Source organism: Thermobia domestica, chromosome 1 (assembly GCF_964235325.1).
Source record: "Thermobia domestica chromosome 1, izTheDome1.hap1.1, whole genome shotgun sequence".
In the NCBI taxonomy this organism is placed as follows: domain Eukaryota; kingdom Metazoa; phylum Arthropoda; class Insecta; order Zygentoma; family Lepismatidae; genus Thermobia; species Thermobia domestica.
Window position 1 is genome coordinate 14,673,739 of NC_137454.1, and position 26,201 is coordinate 14,699,939.

At 35.9% G+C, this 26,201-nt stretch overlaps 1 protein-coding gene across 2 annotated transcripts in view; it reads left to right on the plus strand.

Annotated features, from left to right (window-relative positions):
* The first annotated feature begins 622 nt into the window (after positions 1-622).
* Eb1 (microtubule-associated protein RP/EB family member 1) overlaps positions 623-26,201 on the plus strand; it is a 56,438-nt gene continuing 30,859 nt past the window's right edge. The window contains exons 1-4 of one of the 2 annotated variants that reach the window (XM_081754751.1): positions 623-921; positions 12,503-12,672; positions 14,845-14,951; positions 19,678-19,897. In XM_081754751.1, coding sequence (XP_081610877.1) covers positions 12,513-12,672; positions 14,845-14,951; positions 19,678-19,897 — 487 coding nt within the window. In that variant the 5' untranslated portion in view covers positions 623-921; positions 12,503-12,512. The remainder of the gene's footprint in view (positions 922-12,502; positions 12,673-14,844; positions 14,952-19,677; positions 19,898-26,201) is intronic. The other variant, XM_081754746.1, reaches the window with a different exon arrangement.

Here is a 26,201-nt window from a genome sequence, read left to right on the forward strand (position 1 = left end):
TTAAGACTTATCTTATTCCTTCTTCATTAATCTGGCAATTTTTAGAATGTCAACGCTAAATCTTAAAGCAATGTCAGCTCTTTTAGTGAAAAATAAATAGATCGAATAAAATAAAAAGTTTACTTACCTTCCATTGGTTGGGGTGCGGCAAAATGAAAATGATATCAAGGAAAAGAACAACTTGTAAAATTAGAATGTTAGAGGAAACGGTCAAACATCATATATCCAGAGCCCCATCCCGTATGGATTTGTTTCACCGCAACGCTGAAGTTACGGTTTAGCTTGCAATAAGAGGATACAATTATAATTGCCTCTCTTAGGATTTGCGTTGCGTTAGAAAATTCTGCGTAGAATGAATGTGAAGCCTGCAATGTTGTTATATTCATTCTCACATTACCTAGATTGGAACAGGTAGTCTTCGTAGGAAAACTTCGTAGTAAAAACTCTATAAACGAGCTATGAATTCCTTTCTGTATGAATGTTTAATTTACTTTTAACTCAAAGCTGAAACTTATGTTTCAATAGACATCGCCATTAACCGATAACATTTGTTCAGAGGAGTAGCAGCTAAGCTTTCACACTATCAGTATTCTGCTGGTTTCAGTCGAAACGTCACATACATGTATTTGGAATCGTTGTGTTTGCCGTTGTCAAGTTACACTACGATTCATATGAGTCAAAATATCAATTAAATTTTAATTTTGTTGTGTATTTTAAAAAATAGGGAGATCATAATTTTCGACTTAGGATAATTTGTTTAATAATTTAGTGATAATAAAATTATACATGCAGTAAATGAATTTTATATTTGTATATTTTGTGTCTACAGTAGTGAGGCCAAGACCACAGACATTTGAACATCGAAGTGTAATTTATTCTGATACGACGGTTGGCATTGAAAATAGGGTGCTTGAACTCTGGGTGAGTAATGTTGTATTATTTCTAAAATTAATTGTTTTTATTTGTTTGTATTGTGTTTCAGTTCAATAGTGAGAAAATAACGGATAGTGTATTAATATCCTTCCAATTATTGTGCTATTAGTAATGAGTTCGTGTTAACTGACCATCTACGGAAATGGGTTACCGAGGGTATTTGTCTTATGGAGTTTCATTAAACACGTTGCCGTAGTTTAAAATGTAACTTAATCTGATAACATTAGGGGTGTTGACATAGTCGGTGTGGTGAGATATGGTAAGTAATTCAGGGCTTTCATAAGATACGTGAGATTTCCGTATGGCATGGAACCGGTCATAGGCCGCATACGTAGTAACTGGTTACACACCTTGTAAGCGATGATGTCATTTCATTACTAATAGTAAATGTACCGAAAAAGTGACACGAACTTTTGGGCGTATAATTCAAAGAAGATACATCCACAGATTAGAATGATTTAAGAAGAACGTAGGTGATTTGAACTGGTCGAATGTGTGTGTTAGAGTATTGGGTTCAGAAGCAACATGTTAGTGACAATTGCAAATGCGTACCGCTTTTAATGTCAGTGCATTGATGTGAAATTATATCTTATATTTGCCTGTAGATTAATGGAAATTTCTTATAAAAGAGAAGTTCTACGTGAGAGATACGCAGAAACAAACCTGTAATATTATAAGTGTGTAACAAGCTATTTAAAAAATAGCTAAGGATTTTCGAGTATAGTTCCGAAGACAATCATCCGGTGATTTTGTTCCTCACGAATAAGTTTCTCGTAACGGTTTAAGTTTCCAGAGCATCATAATCGAATAAATCGTATGAAAAATATCAAACAAGAGATATTCTTGTTTATGTTAAGACGTGCTAATAGCTGTTCAAAAGTTCTTTCTTTAATTATATCGTAGTCGGTTTGCAGAAGATCTGCACTACGCGACACGTATCTTACACTTAAAGGTGTCAGCGCAAACATGTCTGTAAACAAAATTCAGGTGAACTTTACAATACCCGCTCCAGTTGGTAATCTTTACGGAGATAGCATAAATTACGCTCAATTAATTTTGACGGAATAGGTATAAATTTTTGTGCCTCTAACCTAACTACTCTACTTTGGTAATTTCATTCAATGAATCGATTCATAGAAAACTGATTTTCAGAACAGTTCGTTCAATATCACTAGGAACCAGTTTCTTACGAATCGAATCGGATAGAAATAATGGTGATTCAGACTGCAAAGTTTCAACAATTATTTTAACCATTCCCAGATTCAAATGCTGATAGATTTAGAACCATGCCAACTCCAATCGTAACGTAGTTCTAAATTTATCAACCTGAAAAATGCAATGTTTAAAATAGTAACAAAAAAAGAAGAAAAAAAAGAAATACCGCAAGAAATCCCATATTTCCAGATTGCTACAAAGGGAACCAAACAAACTATGTGCATGAGAGAGCCAAGCCTGCCTAACTCCCTTGTTGCAATATAAAAAGTTGAAAACATTGTAAGGACAAGCTGCATAAAACTATATATTTAGAGAAAACGAATCCCCGACCTAAACCAACTAAATGTCTTACAATTAAAGAAAAATAATTAGTACAAATACCTTGGTAAATATAGTCTGCAGCATGCTTCATAAATGAATTTTTTTTTTCAATGCTATAACCAGAACAAAAACTATTATAGCATACACAGTTAACTTTCAGTCGATCAACTTTTACTGCATATAATTTACACCTTTTCTCACATAGCTACATTGCAATTTCTATTGAGCTATAATAATCCGACACTGAAAGAGAATTTGTAATTATTAACATCACTGTCACATACTAGTGTAGATAAGTGATGTAAATTTAAATCTCTCATTTGTTCATCATGTTCCACCGTAACACAGGACAAACCAACACACGAGCAGTCCCCCCGTGAACAAACCAGGTTTGGCAAAAACCATATTTTTCTGTTTGTTTGTTTAAACCAGGTTTTCTGGTTTAAATAATTTGCTCTGTGTATTTATATGACATATTGACAGGAATAACTTTGTTTCGCCTTGGTGTTATTATGCAGCAACGGGATTATGCAGGAAGGGGTCAGTAAGCTTAAGGCGGAATCCAAACCGCTTCTCTACTTACATCCAAGAGAAATTGTCTTCCATTTGGACTTGGATCAGCAGAATGGAAGTTCTACCAGCTTCACTCGAACACCAATAGATATTCGCTTATTCGGAAATCAGGACTGTTCCGTTTCATTATAAAGTTGGGTGGTCCAATCTGTTAATTTCTTAAATCGGGAAATTCCCGTCATAGTCACCGAGAAAATCCGTTATTGCTTTGCATGTAAAATTTTACGGTCAACGTATCATAATCAGTATGCTAAAACTGAGGTTTTAGTTTGCAAATTTAGTATGTAGTTTTCATTGAATAAATTTAAAGCTGAAAATCAGATCCAAGTTAATGTTGGAAGCTAAGATACGTAGGCAGTCGATAAATAGTTAATTTCGCAGAAATTGGTAGCCAATTTCTATCAATATATTTAAGCAACCTTGACTTCTTTATAAAACAGCAGGCATTCAGGCAAGCAGAAATATATATATAATTTGGTTTCGTTTCGTATGTTTAGGCTTAACATCCTTATGTAATACCGAGGTTAACAAGACTTTCGCTTATAGTGACATCGAACCACTACTTGGTTTACACTTGAAAGAAGGGTTGTGATTCGACCGAGAATTGAACAAGGGACGCCTTGGTTAAATGATGAAAAGGAGATAAAACTAGTGCACATGGTTTAATATGTGGAAACCATCGGTTTGGTTTAAACCAGCCAACTCTGAAACAAACCACAAGGAAAACTGGCCAACACTGACATAGATGACATCAAATCATATCCATACTTCCTCGCTCAAATAAAAAAAGCATCGACACTACGACAGCACGTCCCACGTGACTCGATACCAGTAATGAGCGTAGTGGAACAAGTACGTGCACTGTAACCGGAAGCAGAAGAACAAATTATTGAATCGAAGAATGGCATAAAATGAAAGAAATGACCAACATAAAAACTTACCATACTCTATTATACCCTTTTAAAGTGGTCCTACTTATCGATGCTAAGATGGAGTCTATATTATAAGATTTACCTAACAAATTAGATGGAAAATAGCCCGTCAAGTTAATTTTTTTTTCTTTCTTGCGTGCGAGGCAACTAAAAGCGAGAATGCTACCTAACCGATTCAGGGCAAGCGCACAGCAGAGGAATCCGCGTGGAGGTGCGTACGAATTTAGGAGGCGCGTCAGCAGCGTAACGTATGCGAATTAATTTGGCTAGTGGGACACTTGATATTGTATCAAGTAACATCGGTTAGTGCACTTATATTTGGTTTCACGCTAGTAACTTTGTACTTGTAAACGTCTGCATTGTGTAGAAATATTTCGCCGATACAGATTAGTATCCTCTTTGATATGCGTTCATTCAATTTAAGCCTAGTTATTAAGTAGCTATTTTGCTTGTATGTCGTCGTTTTCAGTGGCTTTTTTCCTTCGAATGTCTTTGATACTTGTACTACTTCACTTTTCAATATGCTGGGCTCATTTTCATCATCCAGCTCTCCCTCTTTGCTTCGATCGCAGTATCTTTGGAGCGGGTCTTGTGTGATCATACAATTCTTTTACTTATTCCTCCCAGATTCTAAGGATTCTTTGGTCAGTAACTACATGACCTTGTTGATCTTCGATTCCAAACGTTCGAATATTTTCGTTAGTTTTTCCTCCTAATTCTTGTGCTTTCTGATTCATCAAATATATCTGCTTCGTCCTTGAAGTTCCATGATTTCTTTACATTTCTATTCCATGTACACTCATTTCCAAAATTATTGTTGCTTGTGTAAAAATGTTTTTGTAGGAATATGATATAAGAAATTCGCCCAGTATTTCTTACAATGTTAGTATGTGTATAACCGGCAAAGACATGTGTGTGGTAAATTTCATATCAAAAGAGCAGTAAATAAGAACAATAAAACGAAAATAAGGCATTCTTGTCCATTTAGCAAAATTTTCTTTTACTCATTCTAATTTTCGTATTTATAATTCTTTTCCTGTAAAATTTACCACAAATGTACATTTCCCGATTATACACACAGTATCAGTATCAAAAGTACCATGAAAATCATTGTCAAATTATATGCTTACAAAATGATATAGATATGCGACAATCATTTTGGAGTTCTCTTCGGCTTTGTTAGTCGCTCATCAATTCGTTGTTCAGCCTTCTGTGTTCTTTCATGTCCATCATTTTCGTCCTCCGATGTTCCTCTATCATCTTAACCTTAACTTCAGTTACCCATAGTTTTCTGGGTGTTTTTTTTTTCATCCTACCGATGTTCTTGAGTGTATCTAGTAAAATCTGTTAACTTTTCCCCATTTGTAATCTACACTGCCTTCCATATCACTCATTGCACAGAATTTTTCTTTAGTCTCTTCTTTCACATCACTATCTATACTTTTTAATCGCTTTAAGTTCTGTTTGCAATTTCTTCTCCCAGTTTTTGTGCTTGATTTTGACTACGTTTGCCACCAGGAGATTGTGATCCGATTCAATATCAGCTCCTGGTGGTGCCTTCACGCTATTCCTGAAACGTTGCTAACGACAATCTAATCGATTTGGTAGTGTATCTTATCTCCTGAGCTTTTCCATGTGTGCTGCTTGCTTTTTCCTTTCTTACGATCAGTCTAAAGCCTTGAAATGGCATCGTCAGAAATAAGTACAAGTTTTAACTCGCAGGGAGCATAGTTTTCAGTTTTTACAAAACGTCGGAAAATAGATGGCAGTATTGTCACGCCCAAGTTGAAGATGAGACAAGATGTTTAAGGTATTTTATCTTTCTTTTTTCTTCGCAAAGAAGAGGAAGAAGGTATGGGGTGTCGCTTATCGACGACCTTCGTAGAAATTTTCTTTCTCGATACTTCCATTCGTCAAAGTAACCCGGTATTGTAGCTAGACGGGCCATTTATTGCATAGAGGAACGCTGAATTAGCGAAAATGCCGATTGCTGAGAGCACTATTTATTATTATTTACAGAATATTACTTGTCTTTGTTCACGTTATACTGGAATTACAGTTAAATACAATTTGGATAGCATAGATTTAGTCTAAAAATGTCATAGACTGCGATATAAACTGAACACTAGAAACTTCGTACACAGAACGTTCAAGCCCTCCTCAAGTTCATATCGTAATTCACTGATCTGTGCAATATAGGAAACGGTTCAGTGCATACAATTTTGAATTGTTTACCCTGCGTAGAGGTTTTGAAACATGTTGGTAGTTTTTAAATTTTATATATTTTCCGTGTAGAGTCATAATGCTATTTAGCGATAACGACAATGAAAGAAGAGAAAGAAAAGAAAATAGTTTTAACGACCAGATTAGCGAGCGAGAGTAGTGAGTGTAGTATATCACGAAGATACTATAGTAATTATCAAATGCTTGGAATTAGTGAAAGAAATAGCTGTCATTGGCTCGCACCTGAGAAACTTCCATGCTGTACGGTCTTTAGCTAACTTTTTTGTCTTCATATACATTTTTTATGTTTTTTCGGTTTGATACCGTCCATCAGTTGTAGCCTTCTTCACCCCCTCCCTCTCTTTCCTGCCACCATGTCCTCTATCGTGTCCCTCATGCTACTTTCTTTCTCAGCCAATGTCCCGACCAGTTTCTCTTCCTCATTTCATCTAAAATTGTTCTTTTCCTCTCCATTATTAGTTTTCAGGTCGACCCAGCAAATTCTGCATTCTTCTTCACACCCGCATTTCAAAACTTCCAGTCGTTTTTCATTACTTTTGCCTGATGTCCATGTTTCTACCCCATATAGTACAATACTGTACTTCACACGATTTTTTTTTTCTCCACTCTTTATTCAAGGATACACAAAGTATATTTTTCTTCCTCGTAAAGGCTTCGGGCGGCATGATGGTTTAGTGGTAGAGCGCTTATCTTTGGTGCGTTTGTTTCCATAGGGTACTCCCGTTTCCTCCTACATTCTCATTCCATCATTCACTTGCCTTAATTACCCGTCTCCCTTTAGCCTAAAAGGGTATAATTGTGGGACGTTAAATTGAAATATTTCATGTTCCTCCTGAAGGCTTCTTTCGCCATTTCTGGGTTTGTTTTTCTTTCACGTTCGCACTTCATCGTCACTAATATTACACAGGTATCGAAAACTAGTCAACTGTTCTATTTTTTCACCTCCTACGTGTATATTTGACACAGGTCACTTCATTCCAATCACCATGACTTTTTGTCTTTCTAACATGTTTTTTCCAGTTTTTCCTTAAGTTTTCTAACATCTTGTAAGTGCCATATCGTCTGCAAACCATATAGATTTAATCATTCTGTCTCCTATCGAAAGACCATCTTCATTATGTAGCATCTTGTTCACTATCTCGTCTAGATAGATATTAAATCATGTTGAAGAAAGAAAACATCCGTGTCGAATTCCCCTTCCATTTGCACTCTCCTTTGTCATTTCCTCCCCTTTTCTAACACTTATTTGTTAATGTTCGTTATGAGTCTTCGATCTTTTCATTCTAACCCAACGCACGCGATGAAAGTCCTTTCTAGGTCAATAAATACAACATACACCTCTGGCCCTTTTTCTATTAATCTTTCACCGATTACTCTTAATAGCTCAGTTGCATCTCTTATGCCTTTACCTCTCTTAAACCTGAACTGTTCCTCCTCAACTTTTTCATTCGTTCTTACATTCAATTATCCGTTCAGTATTGGAAGCATAATATTTGCTGCATGTGATATGAGATTACGAGAGTAAGTCATGAAGTTTTAATTATAACCTTGAAAACATCAAGCTGCGACCATGAAACATGGCGATGGTGTTAGTCCTTCTCTACATATTCATCCTTCAATGCGACACATTTTCCCCAACAATGGATGACGTACGGAGACCTTGGTTGTAGAAGTCTTCATTTTGCGGTACGTGACGTTTGGGCGCGAGTTAAAAAGTCGTTATGTTAGGCGCTGAGTACTAAGTTCGAATCAAGATATCACAAGGTGTCTACTATAGTGGAAGTCCTTGAATTATACTGGATTTTGTTTTACATACTAGAAATACTGGAATTTCAAAATTATAAAAACTGAATTAACAATTAAATTTTGTAGATTTAAGTTTCAACAAAAGTTAAGTGTGCTTTTTATTTGATAACTTTTCAAGCCAAATGTAAGTCGACCAGACTACATATGATTGACTGCATTACATACATAGTGAGCCTATTCCATTAAAAAACTTAAAGCAGGCCTTCTACTGTAGTTACGCAATAAGTGTGAATGTCAAACACATTTCTAGTGGCTAAATGACCAATATATGTACACTTAACTATTATTTTTCACTTTGAAATCGTTGTTTTTTTTCTTTCGCCACTTTCTTTAATGCAGATTAAATGCTTACAATGGGACGAAAAAAATGTGTGTTAAGTTTTGATTTTTATATTGGAATGTTAATAAAAAAAAGTGATACCAGAAATACGGCATACTACAGTTCCTAAACTCAATGTGTTAGACATCCTGTATGCAAAATATGTCTTACACACCATGTATGCAAAATATCTTTCCCTCAACTCGATTAGGATATAGATTTTTAGATTTCTGGTCTCTCGGCATCTAAGGCCATTTAGCCCGTCACGTTTGAGGGAGCACACTATCCAGGGAAAGGAAAGGAAGAAAGGATTGGGGAAGGAAGGAAGCGGCCTGGACCTATAAATTAGGTACCACCCCGGCATTTGCCTGATGTGAATGAAGAAAACCCAGGAAAACCTCATTCAGGGTGGCTGGCCTGAAAGAGCGTGTTACACTTTTTCGACCGAGTGCCCCCACCGGGAATCGAACCCGGGACCGATCGCAGCGAAGGCGAGAGTGTTAGGGACTACGCTGCAATCTTTTATTGGTAGTTCTTTATTGGACTTAAGGAAGAGAAGAGTTTGGCAAACGTAATACGAAAGAAAACAAATTTTAATATTCACAAATATGTAATTATTAACTTTCTTTAAAAAAATACAAAAATTAAATCAATATGTTTTAATTAACATTAAGAAAATTAACAGTTCGTCTGATTCCTTTATTTCCTAGCTTTCTTATATAATACAAAAATTAGATCAGAAGTACAAGAATCGTGAACAAGCGAAAAATCAATCCATGACGAGGTTAGGCAACAAATGCCACAAACGCATTAAACTATTTAATTTAGATGAATAAATAAGATAGAGATAGAAAATATACAGATAAATGAGGTGAGATAAAGATAGAAGTGTAGGAAATGTATATATCTTGATTGGCGCTTAGTTTTCAGTGCCTAGCTTACTTTATATGTCGTAAATTGTGATTTTTACTAGGTACCTCGCGCCCAAACGTCTGGCGCCTAAACGGCTTTGCGCCCAAACGTCCGGCGCCAAAACGCCCGCGCCCAAATGGCGGCGCCCAAACGTCCTGTCCCGTCATTTTGGCTGTGCAGGAAACATTTCACCTCGTAAATCACATCGTCGTCATTCCGGAAATCCCTGCCACACAATGGTTTCTTCATTCTCGGAAAGAGAAAAAGTCACTGAGTGCCATGTCCGGAGAATACAGAGTTAGAGGCAAAATTCGATAGCCCAAAGAGGTAGTATGTATAACTGTGCCGTGTGCAGAATGAGCTGGGGCGTTGTCGTTTAGCGAAAGGATCCTTTGAACGGCTTCCCTCGATGCTTCGTTTTGATAACCTCCCATAACCCCTTCAGGAGATTTCGGTAGTATGTTCTTGTGATCTAATGATTTGCTCATTACGAGGATAATCCGTTAACACCACACCATAGCAGTCGCAGAAAATACTCAGCATTACCTTACCCGACGATGGCGGGGTCTTCATCTTTATCGGTGGTGGTGAATCCACGTTTCCACGATTTGCTTTGCTCCTTTGTCTAGGGTCGTAGTGGTGCACCCTGCGCTCGTCCACAGTGATTAGGCGTTTAAAGATTATGTTACCTAAATTGGCCTGACAGTGCTGTAACATTTCCGCTGCTACCTCAGTTCGGCGGGCATTTTGAATGTGTATGGATAGTCACAGAACCCAGTACTCGGCGCTTTTGTCATGTGCAAGATGTTGAAAACTAATCCATGAGTGATTTTTTACTTTTTCCACTATCTTCTCGATAGTCATACGCTGGTCTGCGAGCACCAGGGCTTCCACTACTCTTGCGATTCCTGGCTCGTCACAGAGAAATGGTCTTACTTTTTTCTTCGTCATTCATACTTGTCTGATCACACTGGAGTCGTCTATCCACTGTGTTATATGATGGTGCATTGTTGACATACGCTTCCACAAGCTCAGTAAGGATTGTTACAGCGTTTTTTTACCCCCTCCAGATGAAGAAAACCAATTACCGGACGATACTCCACGTTATCAAGGGCTGCGCCATTTTGTTTTGGCTCTTGTAGCTTAAGTAGCCTATTATTTTCGAGGCGATAACTAAAACTTTGACACTCCTCGTAATAGTTCTATAATCTTCACATCTCTCTGGGTTCGATTTTTTAAGTCATCGGTATCATGATCGTCTTCAGGATTTTTTTTTTTTTTTGATCACTCTCATATTAATATATCATTGTAGAGTCGGTACAATTTTTCTTACCTTTATCTCCCATTTTCTTAATGAGTACTGGAGAGGTTTGAGGAATGCCTTCAGGTTTCCTCTGATACGAAGGAAAAATCACAACCTACACATCCTCGCAGAAGAAAGCGGCCATGTTTTAGGCGGTTAACATAGGTAGGGACCACTCACTCCCACAATGAGGAGTCAACCTCTACCAGATGCCAACGGCATCCTCGGAGGAAGGAGGTCGGGGCACTTTCTTGTCCTTAGGAGGAGAAACTGTCCTCAAGGGTGGGTGAATCACAGAGTGGTCAATAGCTTGGAGATGTGGAAGGAAGTTGAAAATACTACCAAATTATCTTTTTCCCAGATAGAACGAAGAAGGAAAATAAATACAGTGGTGGTTCTTCCTGAGGTAAAATAGTTCCCCGTTCGGATCTCCGGATGGGAACTACTCCGGGAAGAATTATCAGAGGAGAATATAATAATAACTTTCATTTTAGCATAAGAACGTTATATGGTCACGATTATTGGAACAGGAACATTAGTACATTTGAGGCTATTATATTTGTTACGAACTTTCCATCATGCTACGGTTGATGTATTTTATTTTTAGAATATCACAGGTTAACTTAATTATATCTGCAATGTTCTTTTCATTAGATAATGAAGCCTAAGATGTAATAAAAACAGTAGTGTGTATTTGTATAAATAAATAACCCACTGATGAAAATGAGGCTTCTCATTGAAAATTTCGGCATTAATAAATATTTAGACGCATTCTTACGATTAAATTAATTATATTCATGAGTTAGATCAGTTCCGTCAGTCAGGGCGCAAAATTTCCGGTCGCCATTGGCGACTAGAAATTTAGAGCTGGCGACCAGTATTCAGTGGCAGGGTGTCTGTTGGTCACGAAAATCACTAAAAAGTCACGAAATCAGAAAACGGTTATGAAAGTCAGGAAATTTAACTTTTGGGTCACGATTATTTTATCTGTACAAATTTAAGTATAGACTGGAATATTGTTTTCTATAAAACGTCAAAATTCACTACCAGAAATGTCTAATCAGCTTTAGACGCTTCCAAATAGCAAGCAAAGCCAGCTTCTATCACATACATGAAAATTCGGCCTAATTCGCACCCAAATTCGTTCTTGAGAATATTACGAAATTTTATGGTTTGTTAAAGAAAAGGTCACGAAATTTCATTTTGGAATTTTAGTATACACCCTGAATAGGAATGTTTCTGCCCTAACTCTCAGGGGTGCGCAGTTTCTGTTTCGCACGAAAATAATTGTCACTGAGTGGAAGAAAACACGCAATGTGAAACAGATTTACAGTGAAACTTTCATTACGAGATTCAAAATTTGCTTCCAATTTTAACATTTTGTGCAGTTTAACCTGTGAGTACTGCTTTGTGTGAGAGAGGCTTCAGCAGTTTCAACAGAGTTAAGACTGTCTATAGGAAGACTCACACACTGGATGATTTGCTGACCATTTCCATCAGTGGCCCTGAACTACTTTAATCCGAAAACTGCAATCGACAACTGGTACTTCAGTGCAGAGAGAGAGTTACACAAACGTGAAGTCTTAAGGTAAGATATTTTTAAACATGTATATGAATTGTTCAAATCAAAATTGATTATCCTGAATCTAATTGTCTGATTTTGAAATTTTATGCTCTGATGCAATCTCTTTCTTTGCCAAACCAAAGGCCGTTGGAGAGTCATAATTTGTAAGTAAGGCTATTACTAAGTGTCATAATTTGTACGTGATAGATACTGGCAACCATCAACTTTGGATTAGCTAGTGGGTCTGACTTTGACATTTTGCGTCCTGCTTCAATAGTTTAAAAACTATACAGTTATCGTACAGTAGTTAGAAAAGAGGCATTCCTTTACTTTTTGATAGAAGTTTACTTATAGTAACATATACCTTCTTTTAATTTCAGAATAATAAAAATGGCGGTAAATGTGTACTCCACAAATGTTACAACAGAAAATCTTAGTCGTCATGATATGCTTGCATGGGTCAATGATTGCTTACAGTCAAACTTCACAAAAATTGAAGAATTGTGTACGGGAGCTGCCTATTGCCAATTTATGGACATGCTCTTTCCAGGTGGGTAAAATAGGTTTGTTGGTAGGATAATTTAGTGAAGGATTTCGTATGGATATACAGTGGTGTTGAATGAAAAATTCCTTTGGTTACTTATGAGTATAATCCTGCAGTTCGAAAAACCAACAACAACAACAAAAATGATTATTTGATTATAGTATGAATTCGAGGGTAATGAATTTTAAGTTGAGTAAGACAAGAGATTAAATTGAGATTTTAAATATTTAATACGTTTAAAGCTGTAACTAAAGAACAAATCATTAAGCGAAATTATATTTGATTCGGAATTCAATTTTCTGTGTGTAAAAATTCGTCTACCAAAACGGTAACTAGTGTGTATTAACAGTGCTAGAATTTTTCTGAACGTAAGAGTCAATATTACGTAGCCTGTGGACATTTTATTTGAAATCGGATATGTTGTGGATTTCTCTAAAATAAAGCGTTTTAAGGACAGAAATTGCTGTTTTCAGGGTGTGTATCGATCACGAATGTCACGAAATGAGAAAACTGTCATGAAAGTCAAGAAAAAGCACGAAAGTTAGCTTTTGGGTCACATTTTTTTATCTGTGCAAATGTAAATACAGATTGGAAAATTTTGTTCCATTAAAAGTCAAAATTCACCAGCAGAAATGTCTATGGTCGACTTTAGACACCAACAAATCTCAAGCAAACCACGCTTCTTTCGCATGGATGAAAATACGGTCAAATTCGCTCTTGAGAGTGTTATGAAATTTTGTGATTTGGTAAAGAAGAGGTCACGAAATTTCTTTTTGGAAATTTCTTTAGTAGACACCCTGGTTTTAAAATTTTCAGCCTGTAAAAACTCCAACTGCATTCACTAGATAGACATTGGATAAGTGAAATCTTCGTATAATAGAGATAGTTACCGTCAGAATAAAAGTAATGATGTAATAACAGGTCAGGAGACTTCTGTTTTCAGTTAACTGCGATTATCAAAACTTTACTTTTGTTTTGTCAAATTATTGGTTTGTGATACATGTGTACTTCAATAAAGTTTCGAATGTTTTTATCACCTTTAATTTACCTACGTTTACGTCATTGCTTATGTGCATTAGTGTATAAGAGACAGAAATCTTATTCTGTGCAATAATTTCCCTTCTGTCGAGCAGTGTTCTTGGGACTTCAGGGTGAGCTTCGCAACAAAAACTATCTTACTATGTTAAATTTATTGTTTAACTTCTGGGATTATGTACGTTAGGCTTTGGTATACGTAATTTTTTCTCCTTGGTAGTTATACTATATATCAAATATAAGTTCTATATACAGCACATTTCTGTGGAACTTACTGGGACCAAATGATGCCGGATGGAAGTACAATTTGACTCTCCATTATGCCAGCAGTGTTAATTAGTCTGTCACTTACTGTTCAATTAACCATTATCAACAAAGTTTTTAATTGTTCAATACTTTCACCTCTTCTTTAAGGATGGAGTTAACTTACCGAAAAAAACAGAATGTTAACTATGCGTAATTAAAATAGTATAGTGTAAGGGTTAAGAGATGAAGGAAAGTATATATACCCTTATAAAGCATTGTTAATAGAATTAATGTATTTAGAAAGTAAGGAAGAAAAAGGAAAACTAACGTTGCAGCGAACGTTTTAAGCCTGTAATCAGGTTTTCAAGAACTAATCGTAGAATTCAATTTCTCACTTCAAATTCCTTAAATCCGTTTTTTACACATTCGTACATACATTTTGTGGAAATTAAAATGCATTCACGCAGTTTTTTTTAATGACTTTTCAGAGAAATTGACACACTGCATATTATAAATTACACGTATAATAATTTACTGGGAAAGTTAAGGATATTCTCGTAAGGTTTGCATTAACAGAAATGATAAAAAAACTACTATGAAACATATTGCTGTATATAATTAAGTTCATGCAACATACGTACTAATAGTTCAGTTAATAGGGGAGAAACTGAACGGAAGGAGGTGAAACTGCAATTTTGCCCATTCACTAATATAGAAACTTTTCCACCAATGAGTTAAATACTGGGTTAAAGATCCACCAATGGGTTAAATATTGCTTTGATAGTCTTGAAAACTGTTGTTTTGGTTTTGCATTTTAAAGATAGTGTAACTGAATATAAACTGTCTGTTGTCCTGCTTACTTGAGTGCATTATGAAATATTGTATTTTTATTTGTAGGAAGTATCAGCTTGAAGAAAGTAAAATTTAAAACAAACTTAGAGCATGAATACATCCAAAACTTCAAAATCTTGCAAGCCTCGTTTAAGAAGATGAATGTCGATAAGGTATGGTAGTAATGTATCATTGTGTTAATATGTATTCATATAATAGTACAGTTGTTAATTTTGGATGGAGGTTTAAGTTTTTAATGAAAGTAATAAGTTGTGGACCAACGTACAAGGGTCATCCCAAAATTAGTGCCTCTTCTGCTGTTTTTAAAACAATGTACTTTGCTTTCAATAGATTTCTGACACCTTTGACCCTCCTCACCAATCCTCTCTGGAAAAATATCATACTTTTTTTTTTTTTTTTTAATCCATGTATTCTCAACGAGTTTAATGGCTTCGACTTCCTGAAATATTATCCTCGAAGATTATCTCTAAGATGAACAAACGATGAAAGTTAAATGGGGTTAAAGCTGGATGTAAGGAGGTTGAGACATTACTGACACCCCCCTTTTGGCAGTGCTGTGTTTTTTAATCTCGAATAGCTTCGCTTAACTCATGAACTGTTTCCATAGCTCATGACAGGCTCAAGAATTCTAATTATCACTTTACTTACAAGTTCATGCAATTTTCAAAGAAGAAGAAAAAACGTGCACTTTCGAGCATTATGACTCTTCTTGGAGTCATTTCATGAAGGATAAAGAACAGGAGAAAGTGTGACGTTGTGCAGGTCTCTTTCTGTTTATTTAGCTCGTTAAATTCCACATTCATTAGAGAACTGCTCACGCTATAATTTAGCGGGTGTCACAAAAGTATTATAATTAAATTACACCATAATTTTCATGGGAAAAAGTCGTTTAATAAGCCACATAATTTCTAAAAAGTAAGTTTATTACATAACTAAAATTGTAATATACAATAACATTTAATTGAATGATTCAACAAGAATAATTTGATATTTGATAATTCATTTGATAGTTTGCTATCTTAATATAGATCGATTGACAGGCAAGATATTCACATATTTAAGTTATTGGAGATGGAAGATGAAATACGAATATGCGACTTCAGTTCTTAACCTTGAAAGTTTTACGGTAGGTAGAAACTTGGACGATGATTCTGTCTGCTCACAACCGACGTCTCGAATTTCTTGAACCTCTGCCCCTCTGGACCTCTGAACTTCTGAACAACCGTCGTTTCATTATCTCCATAAATATGGAAACTTATTGCTCTTTTGCATTCTGATTGGCTCTTAGAGACTGCCGCACCCAGAATACGTGGCGTGACACACATGTACACACCTGTACTGTCACAGCCGGATGAATTCAATAGCATGATTTCTAGACTTATCTATAGATTCCTAACTATTTAACCAATTTCTGCACTTTAATGCGGCGTCACGTTGTCAAAATCATGATTATGTATCCTGTAGGATGACTATGAGTAACCTTCGACAAGTAAACTTCCTACAGAATTGCGCAGCAAAAGCAACATCAGTCACCTTCAGAAGGTTTTACGTATTTTCTCTGTGGCTAGGTTGTGGCAAGTCGAGAGAGAAAAAATGTTTTTTAAAATGCATATTAATCAAAATAATCTTTTTCAATTCCTTCAATAAAGAGCAATGTAACCATATTTTTGGATTCAGCGTCACAAAAGAAAATTAAAATTAGGGGAAATAAAAGAAAAGATTTACCAGGCTAGAGCAGTGCTGGAGACTTTATCAGAACCAGTGGTCACATGTCAGATGTGGGAATGCAGGTTGCAATATGTTTTTTTTTTTTTTTTTTTTTTTTTTTTCTCCTGTTTATATTCTTCCTCACCAAGACTTCAGGGAAGAGTCGTAAGCTCAAAAGTGCAAGTCATTTTCAAGAATTGCATAAACCTGTAACTAGAATGTTTGTATAGCATTGTCTCCGGAAACCGTTATTTAACACAGCTCACTATGGTCAAACAAGGCTCAAATCACTACATACCCACACACACACTCAGTGTTCATCCGTCGCTGTTTGCAGGTTTGCCGCTTTGGAGTGCCTACCAACATTTCTCCCATCCATCTTCTGACATTGGTAACGTCAATTGGATCCTCTCCGTATGTGATGTACAGCCTGCAGTAAATCTTGGAAGCTTACCAATCTTTTTTTTTTTTTTTTTTTTTTTTTTTTTTTTTAAACCAAAACTGTGATAATACATGTGTATGAAGTTTCTTTGTAATACAGTAAAAGTATGAGAAACTATTACGGTGGTGGCATTACTTTTGGGATACTCTTTGTACTTAATACAAGTAGTTGCATTTAGGAAAACACAAAACTATAGGTATACATTTGAAAACATAGTAGAAACACGTTATATCGCACCTCAAAACAATGCGGAATCAGTAATATCGCAGGTGGAAGCATATTCTCTGAAAGCTAGTTGAACTTCCAGCTTCTTTTATACTTGAGTCTAGTCCGAATTTTCAATGTTTGACAGCGGGAATTGCTGTGCGTACGTTTAAGAATTCACCTTCAACTTAATACTGAAAATCGGTCGCTCTACAGATTTGAAATCTTTTAGTTGTGATTCTTCTTGCCTGAGTAAGTCGAGGGAACAATGGCTTCAGCACTAAGAGAAAAAAATATTCATTAGGCGAAAAGTTAAAAATAATTTGAATTGAAAGTGGCGTATTAAAAACTATATATCAATCACGATTGTAGATAGGAGACACAAAAGAGAAGGCTCGGTCGAAAGTGGTATTAGACTGCGAAGGAAATAAGCTCAAGTCTGGGACCATAGTGAAGTTAGTGATTGCTTGTATAAGAAGTGTCTTCAGAAACGAAGTAATGTTAATAAAGCTGCGAAAATTTCTTTTAACGACCGTATGATATTAAGTTCCATTACATAGCAATAAGATTATAACGTGGTTGTAAAGCGTGCCCGTCAATATCTGCAATAGAACGGGTTTCTACTGTAGTTCTTTATTATTTGAAAGGAATGAATGTCCTTTCTTTGTATGACATGTGCCATATTGAGAAAGTTTTAGCCAATGCTGATGTGCTTAATCTGATTTTCAGATTAAATAAGGTAAAAAAAAAAAAAATCAAGTAATGCTTAATTCATATTTATTATTAGTACATTCTTATTTATTATAATGCATCTTATGCACTGTTCTTATAACATAACAACAACAACATGATGAAGTAAAGGGGGATTAGTAGCATATATCAACGATATTAGGATGCCGAAAGTATTCTCACCATGTGATAAAAAAAAAAAAAAAAAAAAAAAAAAAAAAAAAAAAAAAAAAAACAGCGGACAAGATGTAATAGCTTGGTTTATTTGGAATGTTATTAATTTTTCAATTTTTATAGTCATTTTGTAAGATACCAGCATGATCGTCATGTTGGTTTTGCACCCGTATGATGTACTGCATTCTAGTTAATAGCATTTTTCACTTTGTTTTTCCCACGATATTTGGAGGAGCAAAGTAAGTTTCATTTTGAGTTTAACTGAACACTTATGTGCTCTGGGAATCCTAATCTGATTGTTATATTTGTAGTGTGATTTCAGCAACCAGTTCTATTATTCTTGTACAGCTAGATAGGATTGAGAGCTTTGTATTCAAATATTTTCTTGTATTTTACTCAAATTCCTTCTTTCCCACACAAAATCCTAAAGTTGAGAATAAGTTGTTAAAATGTCATAGCTCACTAACACATACAACTTAGCAGTAGCAGAATGAGAGAGAGAGAGAGAAAAAAAAAAAGTTGATCATTATACGTGTGTCATACAACTTAAAGTATGTTTCACTTCATTTCAGTTGCTTTCTGTATTTGTCTGATTATTAAAGGCAACATTGAAGGTTGTTGAAATCATACTAGGAATATAACAATTCTTTTAAGGTTCCAAGAGAACATTATAGGTGAGTGAAATGAATGAATTTGCAGTATGAACACTGTGGTCCCAATTTTTGTATCATAATGTTAAGTTTTAATTGTTGTGTAACATTATTGGTTTCAGATTCAGACAATGGTGCAATAATTCAATATATGTGATAAATTCACGAGTTGATAAGTTCGGTATGTTTTTCTTTGGATTTGAACATACATTTTAATGATGTCTCTCGAAACAACTACAGTGGTTTCTGATTTTTTATTTAATTTTATTTTAAAGTAAGGATGTTGCAATTCTATTTCTTTGAAAAGGAACTCAGCGAGGTTTCCTTGTATTGAACTAAAAGTTATTCCTAATTTTTCTTGAGTTTTTGGAAATTTTTATTTATTTTTATTTTTATTTTTACATACAATGTACATTTAATCGTTTGTTTCGATTGTAGTAAGGCAGCCCGGCGGGAGCTCATGTGGTTCGGATTCCACGTTAATCAGTAGGTCCACGTCTCATATAGCCTCGCTGCTGAAAAGGGACGCTAAACTAAAATCAACTGTAGTAAGGCAGATATGTGGAGCAAATAGATTGAAAGTTTGTGATCAAAACTGCTCATGGGATGAACCAGAAACCTTATGACCGAATTGAGTTGGACAGTTTTTATATCGTAGGAAATAGGGCTTGCGTAATGGTATAAAATTTAATTGCAACACCTTATTTCTGTACTTAATGACAAAATACATATATGATAATTGTTAGGATTATTTTTCTTATTTAGTGTCTGTTTACTCATGTGACTCACTGAAAGTAAAAACAAGCGGTCAAAAGCCTTTTAGATTGCCACTTTAGCTCCAGGTTCCAAGTAACGAGCTCTATTTTGTGTGTAAGTAATCTTTAATTCCTTTAAGGCACAGCAGTTTTATTGATCTAAAGGATATGTATCTTTTTTAGGGAAACAAGAGAACTAATCCCATTATTTTTGCAGGTTATTCCTGTAGATAAGTTGATTAAAGGACGATTTCAGGACAATTTTGAATTCCTGCAGTGGTTTAAGAAATTTTTCGATGCTAATTACGATGGTAGGGAATATGACGCCTTCGACGCGAGAGGAGGTTTAACTCTTGGCATGGGGTCTGGTGGTAATCAACAAATTCGAAACACACCAAAAGCATATCCCCCGTCACGACCGGCTCCCCGACAAGCTGGTAATCTTCTCTTTGTGTTGTTCTTGAATGTTGGTGCTTGTAGCAGAGCTTCATCTGCCTATTTTATTTCATTTTCATTTCATTTTACTCCACTCCACTCCATACATCCTAGGTGATGGCAACTGGCTAGATATCCGTCAGCTTTAATACCACAAGCTTGCGTTTTTTGGCACTGAACTGTTTATAATTGTAAACTAATTCATTTTTACGACAAATTAAAGGAGTGCAAAAAAGAATCAGTGTTATATACTGTTGAGTAAAAATTGACCACACCTTGTATCTGATATGATGATGTGTACATAGGACAGTATCGAAGTAAGAAATTATTCATACATAATACATTAACAAAAGTAAGAAAAATTAGAATGGTCAAATCATACTGCTTTCGACACCCACCCACATAGAGTTCCCTTGTGGCTAAGCGGTTAGCGCATGCACTTTTGGCACGAGAGACTGGTTCGATTCCCGAACGGAAGCTCATGTGGTCCGGATCACATGTTAAAATGTAGGTCTGCTGAAAGGAACGCTAAACAAACAAACAAAAAAAAAAATCAATCGATTGACAGGCACACATCACCCTTTCCAACACTAAATTCTTTGAGTTTGTAGTACAGTCGCCAGCAAAAGTAGATAATCAATTATATAGTTTTTAAGAGTATGATTTACCAAGACTCCTTTAATATATTACACTATGTCCGTCCTGGAGATAAAATCTCAAGAACTACCGTATACATCACCATCAGTTTCGCCCAATCCTATTGGGATTAATCAGTAAGTTAAACTAAATCCCGTTATGTTGTTTGAGAAAATAGGAGGCATGAACCGATTTTGTTTTATCCGTCCTGCGATTATACTCCGAGGCTGACGGAGACGGTGGTGTTTATAATGAAGAAATGGTGTAACGAAGAAGGTGGCAGGAAAAGGAAGACTCCAATAAATTACGTGCACACGATGTTTGTCCACTACAAAGCTCACCTGGGGCAAGCTGGGATCGAACCAGGGACCGTACGTACCAAAGGTCAGCGGAACCGATTTTCTTTCATCACATCCTCCATTGGTGAGGTGGTCAGTGCACTGGGATATTAAGCTCCCCACCATTTTTTGAAGTCTAGTAAATATATTAACCCTCGCACTACCTAGATATTTTTTTGCAACGTAGACTACCGAGAGAGGCTAATTTTGTACTCATCTGTTAAAATTAAATATATCTCGCAAGGTAAAGAAATTAGAAACCCTCATTAAAATCTACAGTGACTGAAGGGATCAATCGATACACGAGATAAGACTAACCACCAAATTCAGAAAAGGCGAGAAATTTATACTGCCATCTAGGAATAACACTTCTAAATGTCAGTCACATCTTCTGGCAACGGGAGGTACTTTGTGACCACCAACTCAACATAGCAAATTTATGAGACACATTAATGTTCAGTTTGCGCCACCGTAAGGCAAACATACGCTTTAGCTAAACATGTTTAGTAATAACTTTTTTTTTTTTTTTTTTTTTACAATTTTAAAGACGATTAGAAGAGTAATTACAAGAAACATACTGTGGTGGGCACAAAGTAGCTCCACGCCCCCGTTGCTAGTGCGAGAGTTGATATCAGAATGAAAATGTACGGACACGTCGTAAAATGCCAAAATGTCATGAAATGAACTGTCTGCATGTCTTTTTCTTCGGGCCAGAAATCTGAATATGCAGTCTGTGACGTCATAATTATTGGGCATTCAAAGCATTAAGTGGTCCACCTTTCAAAAATTACAATAATGTTTGTTACTAAGTTACTTGAAAAAAAAAAAAAAGTGAAAATAGTAGGGGAATCCCTTAATTCTGTCTCCTGGAGTTCAACTGCAGATTCTTTGTCTTATTCTCTTTTGTTCGTTAACTTTCCATTTAATTCTTTTGCTTACTTGTGTTCTTTTAATTTTCCGTGATACTTCCACCTTCAATGCTCCAGTCACAGTTGGGTCATTCCATACGAATTCACCAGATGCATGTTGCTTCATAGTCACAGATTTGGCTGATTTTTTTGTACTGAAAGGTAGCGTGGTCTAAGTAACAGAAATTCAATATGAGAACTTTTTAATAGATACTGCGGAAAATACAGGGTGTTCAAAAAGTGACGAATTTCTCCAAATTAGCCGTTTCTGAAAAACACCCTACGACAGAAAAAGAGCCATATCTCAACAACTATTTGACCAATTGTAATGATTTTGGTCTTGTTTGAAAATGGAAGGTCTGTACAAACCGAAGATGTCATTTTTGCATGCGTAACTCCAAAAATCTCAGAAAAATCTTGTGAACTAGACAAAAAATACTAACCAAAATAACACCCGAAATGACAATTTTTTAAATGGTGAATCCCAGGTGATAAAACAAAATAATTTGGTACATCACCTTACCAATACATACACAATAACATAAATAAAAATTAAAAAAGGTATTATTTCTGACAATGAAATTATCACAATTTTATTGTACCCTTACCTGGTTGCTGTCTGACGCTTTAGAAGAGTCCATATTTCTGCAAACACAACACATATGTCACAAATTGAACAGTTCTAGCACACCAGAAGATATGTGGAAGTACGTCACTACTGTGTAAGAATTAACACTCACATAATAGAAGGCAAAATGCTCCAATTATACATCGTTATGAACAAGGATATAACATAATAATCACAGTATGTCCAAAAAAGACAATGGTATGAAGGTACAGCATGTAGAAGCTCCCACCGAGAAATACTTACAAATACTGCTTCTGGAAGAGGGAAACGATATTGGCAGTATCTTCTGCACTGATGTAATATGTTCGTCCTGTTGATGTGATGGGAACATTGATGATCTTCAAGACATGGCCTGTGAGGATCCAGCATGTGTCAGGAGTTGAGGGCCAGGTGTAAGACATAGATGGGCCATTAGGATGCATGAACTGTACTTTTACATCACCATTTTCTTGTGAAACATCAATGATCTTTCCCAACCACCATTTTCCACAATAAACACAAGCTACGTACTGCTCTACTTGTAACTCAGTAACTTGTGACTGTACATGCTCCCTTTTACCCAAGTGTACATTGTGTGAATGAAGAGAACCAGAAACTGTGCACTTGAATTGTTAGTGAATTCGGTATGGGGATGAAACTATGATAGTGCCTGATACCACGAATTGGCTGTGTATTAGTGTACCTTTTCTCCAGAGCAATGGAAGAAGCAGATATTTCTGATGATGAAACATACAATATTTTGATGCTAGTGATATTCTTGTCTGCATAATTGAAGAGATCTTCAGGAGTTAATATCATATTATCTCTTGGGTGTTTAAGACTGTTGTGAGTAGCCATTCGTTTCACAGTGGCACCGATACCATCACATGCCGTTTTTCCATGGCTTGTGCCAAAGAAATGCCACTCCGCCATTGTGCCATGATCTTCCAGATGGTAGCACAAATTTGTGAGGTTTTTGTAATTTTTATACTGTGCTGCTGAGCCGTCACTGAAATACAAAATATGGGCCACTTCCGGAACAACTTTTCTAATATGAGCAACAATGTGTTTCTGAAATGACCAAAATGTATTTGTATCATGCTGCAAGCAGTCACTTATTACGCACATACAGAGGTGACAGACAGACCCAGAAGCATCTCTGTAATAGACCAGAAACGGATGAACCGTAGCTTGACAAGTACTCCAATGAAAACTCTGAATGGAATCCTGAATTACAACGGAATAATTTTCAGAGAAATCAGCAATAATGATAAATGTTTCTTGTGTTATTTTTTCCCTTGATATTTGCAAAAAAGTGCTCTGACATTTAGAAATGAAGTGATGAGCTGTAAGTTTTGAAAGATTGGTAACCAGTTTGTCAATAAAGTCATCCCATGGCTGTTCTATGCATGCAATAGTTGATCTGTCAGTTTCTTCCCACTGGTAGTACTTTATAGTATCTACAAGGTTAAACATTTCGGATTGCAGCAGTTCCGACTTGACAAACTCTTCTGATGGACAGTTTTTGCAGCGATGAATCATGCATTCTTCATTCTCTAATGTACAAACCAATTTTTGGAGCATACCCTTATAATCTTGTATGTGTATGGCTTGTAGCATCAGCTTGACATTTTGATGATATTTACATACACAAACAGAATGTATTCCACGGCTTACAGTGGTCACACACTCCTTGGGACGTAAGTGGCAAAATTTAGAAAATCCAATTTTTTCTGTTGGATGCTTTTCCTTAAAATATGTAAAGATTTCCTTCAAGTTGAACAATAACAGCCTCTTCTGTTTCAATTCCCTCCCATTCTCAGTCGGCACAGACACACAATCCTTTTTACCAGCACAAACTCGACTTATATCATCATGTAGATAAAATTCTTGAACACATTTTATAGTATCATTGCTTACACTTGCACCTTTTCTTTTGCCAGATTTGGATAGAATACCACGTAGTGCTTGTCTAACCATGTATTCAGTTGTTTCAAAATATTCCATAGTCTGTGGTATAGTCCATGAGTTAGGAACTAGAGTCAGTATTTGCACCTTATCCGGGATGGTAAATACAGCAAATTTTCTCCTGAGCCCCTCCATCAATGTGTCACAGTCTGAACATGTGGTAGTGCACGGCGTTGGAACACTGTGTAACTCATGAGGAGGAACATGTAATAGATCTGCTGCTGTTTGAACACATTTTGTACTTAAATCTAACAGTTTCTTTTTCATGTATGGTGTACGCCTTTTTCTGGATAGTTTCTTAACTTTGAGAGATGAACACCCAACAGCAGTGAGGGAGGTGTTCAGTCCCTCCAAAGACGTACTTGGTTCAGAAAACTCTATATCTTCAGACTGTGAAGCACATGTATCTTGTTGCTCCGTTTTACCTGCAGTAAAACTATTTTGGTAGCATGTAATGCACACTTTCTGTCCTGGTGCAATGTTCAGATTTGTAAGATTGACTTCACACAACATTTTCAGTGTTATAGTTTTAAGAGATTTCTTTCGTGGTTTATGAGAATGCAAATTCAGAGGGTCACAGCATCTTCTTTGGTTATGTTCATATCTTGTGAGATATTCTATCTTGTGACGCTCACAAATACGTAGTGAAGCAAAGTCACCTGTTTCATTCTGGACAAGTCTTGCTCTTAATTTAAGAAGTTCTTGGTTTTCTGCACTTAAACTAGACACAGAGTACAATGGCTGTATCTCCACATGCTCACCACTACAAAGGAAACAAGTCTCCATTTTTACCCACTCAGACAATGTCAACACTCACTATACTGTACAAGTTTGGAGTTGTTTCTCATGTAGCTAAGTAGTTTTGTTAATTACCCACAGATGGCAGAACTGAACAATGTACATTCTTCACATATTCAATAGATGGCTCTGATTCATCCAAACCTGGGAAAAGAAAAGAAGCAAGTGTACGCCAAGATACTATAAGATGTATATATTTTATATATCCTTTATATATTTTAAGGAGAAACATTCACTAGAACATTATTGGATTTTCTAACTTCTGCCAGTTACGTTTCAAAGATTGTGTGGCCTTACATATAATCACAATGTCACGTTGATGCTGCAAACAATTCACATAAAGATTATAAGGATATGCTCCGAAATTTAATTAAAGGGAAACGAAAGAGTACATGTCTTTGCGAAAATACAGACTCTTCTAAAGCGTCAGACAGCAACCAGGTAAGGGTACAATAAAATTGTGATAATTTCATTGTCAGAAATAATACCTTTTTAATTTTTATTTATGTTATTGTGTATGTGTTGATAAGGTGATGTACCAAATTATTTTGTTTTATCTCCTGGGATTCACCGTTTAAAAAATTGTCATTTCGGGTGTTATTTTGGATAGTGTTTTTTGTATATTTCGCAAGATTTTTCTGAGATTTTTGGAGTTACGCATGTAAAAATGACATTTTCGGTTTGTACAGACTTTCCACTTTCAAACAAGACCAAAATCATTACAATTGGTCAAATAGTTGTTGAGATATGGCTCTTTTTCTGTCGTAGGGTGTTTTTCAGAAACGGCCAATTTGGAGAAATTCGTCACTTTTTGAACACCCTGTATTTTCCGCAGTATCTATTTAAAAACTCTCATATTGCATTTCTGTTACCTAGACCACACTACCTTTCAGTACAAAAAAAAAAAAAAAGCCAAATCTGTGACTATGAAGCAACAAATGTTCCTTCAATCTGGTGAATTCATATCGAATGACCCAGTTAGCATCTCAGTAACTTGTAATATCCGTGATTGAAGAGGCATGCCTTTGATAGACCAACAGCATGTCGATTT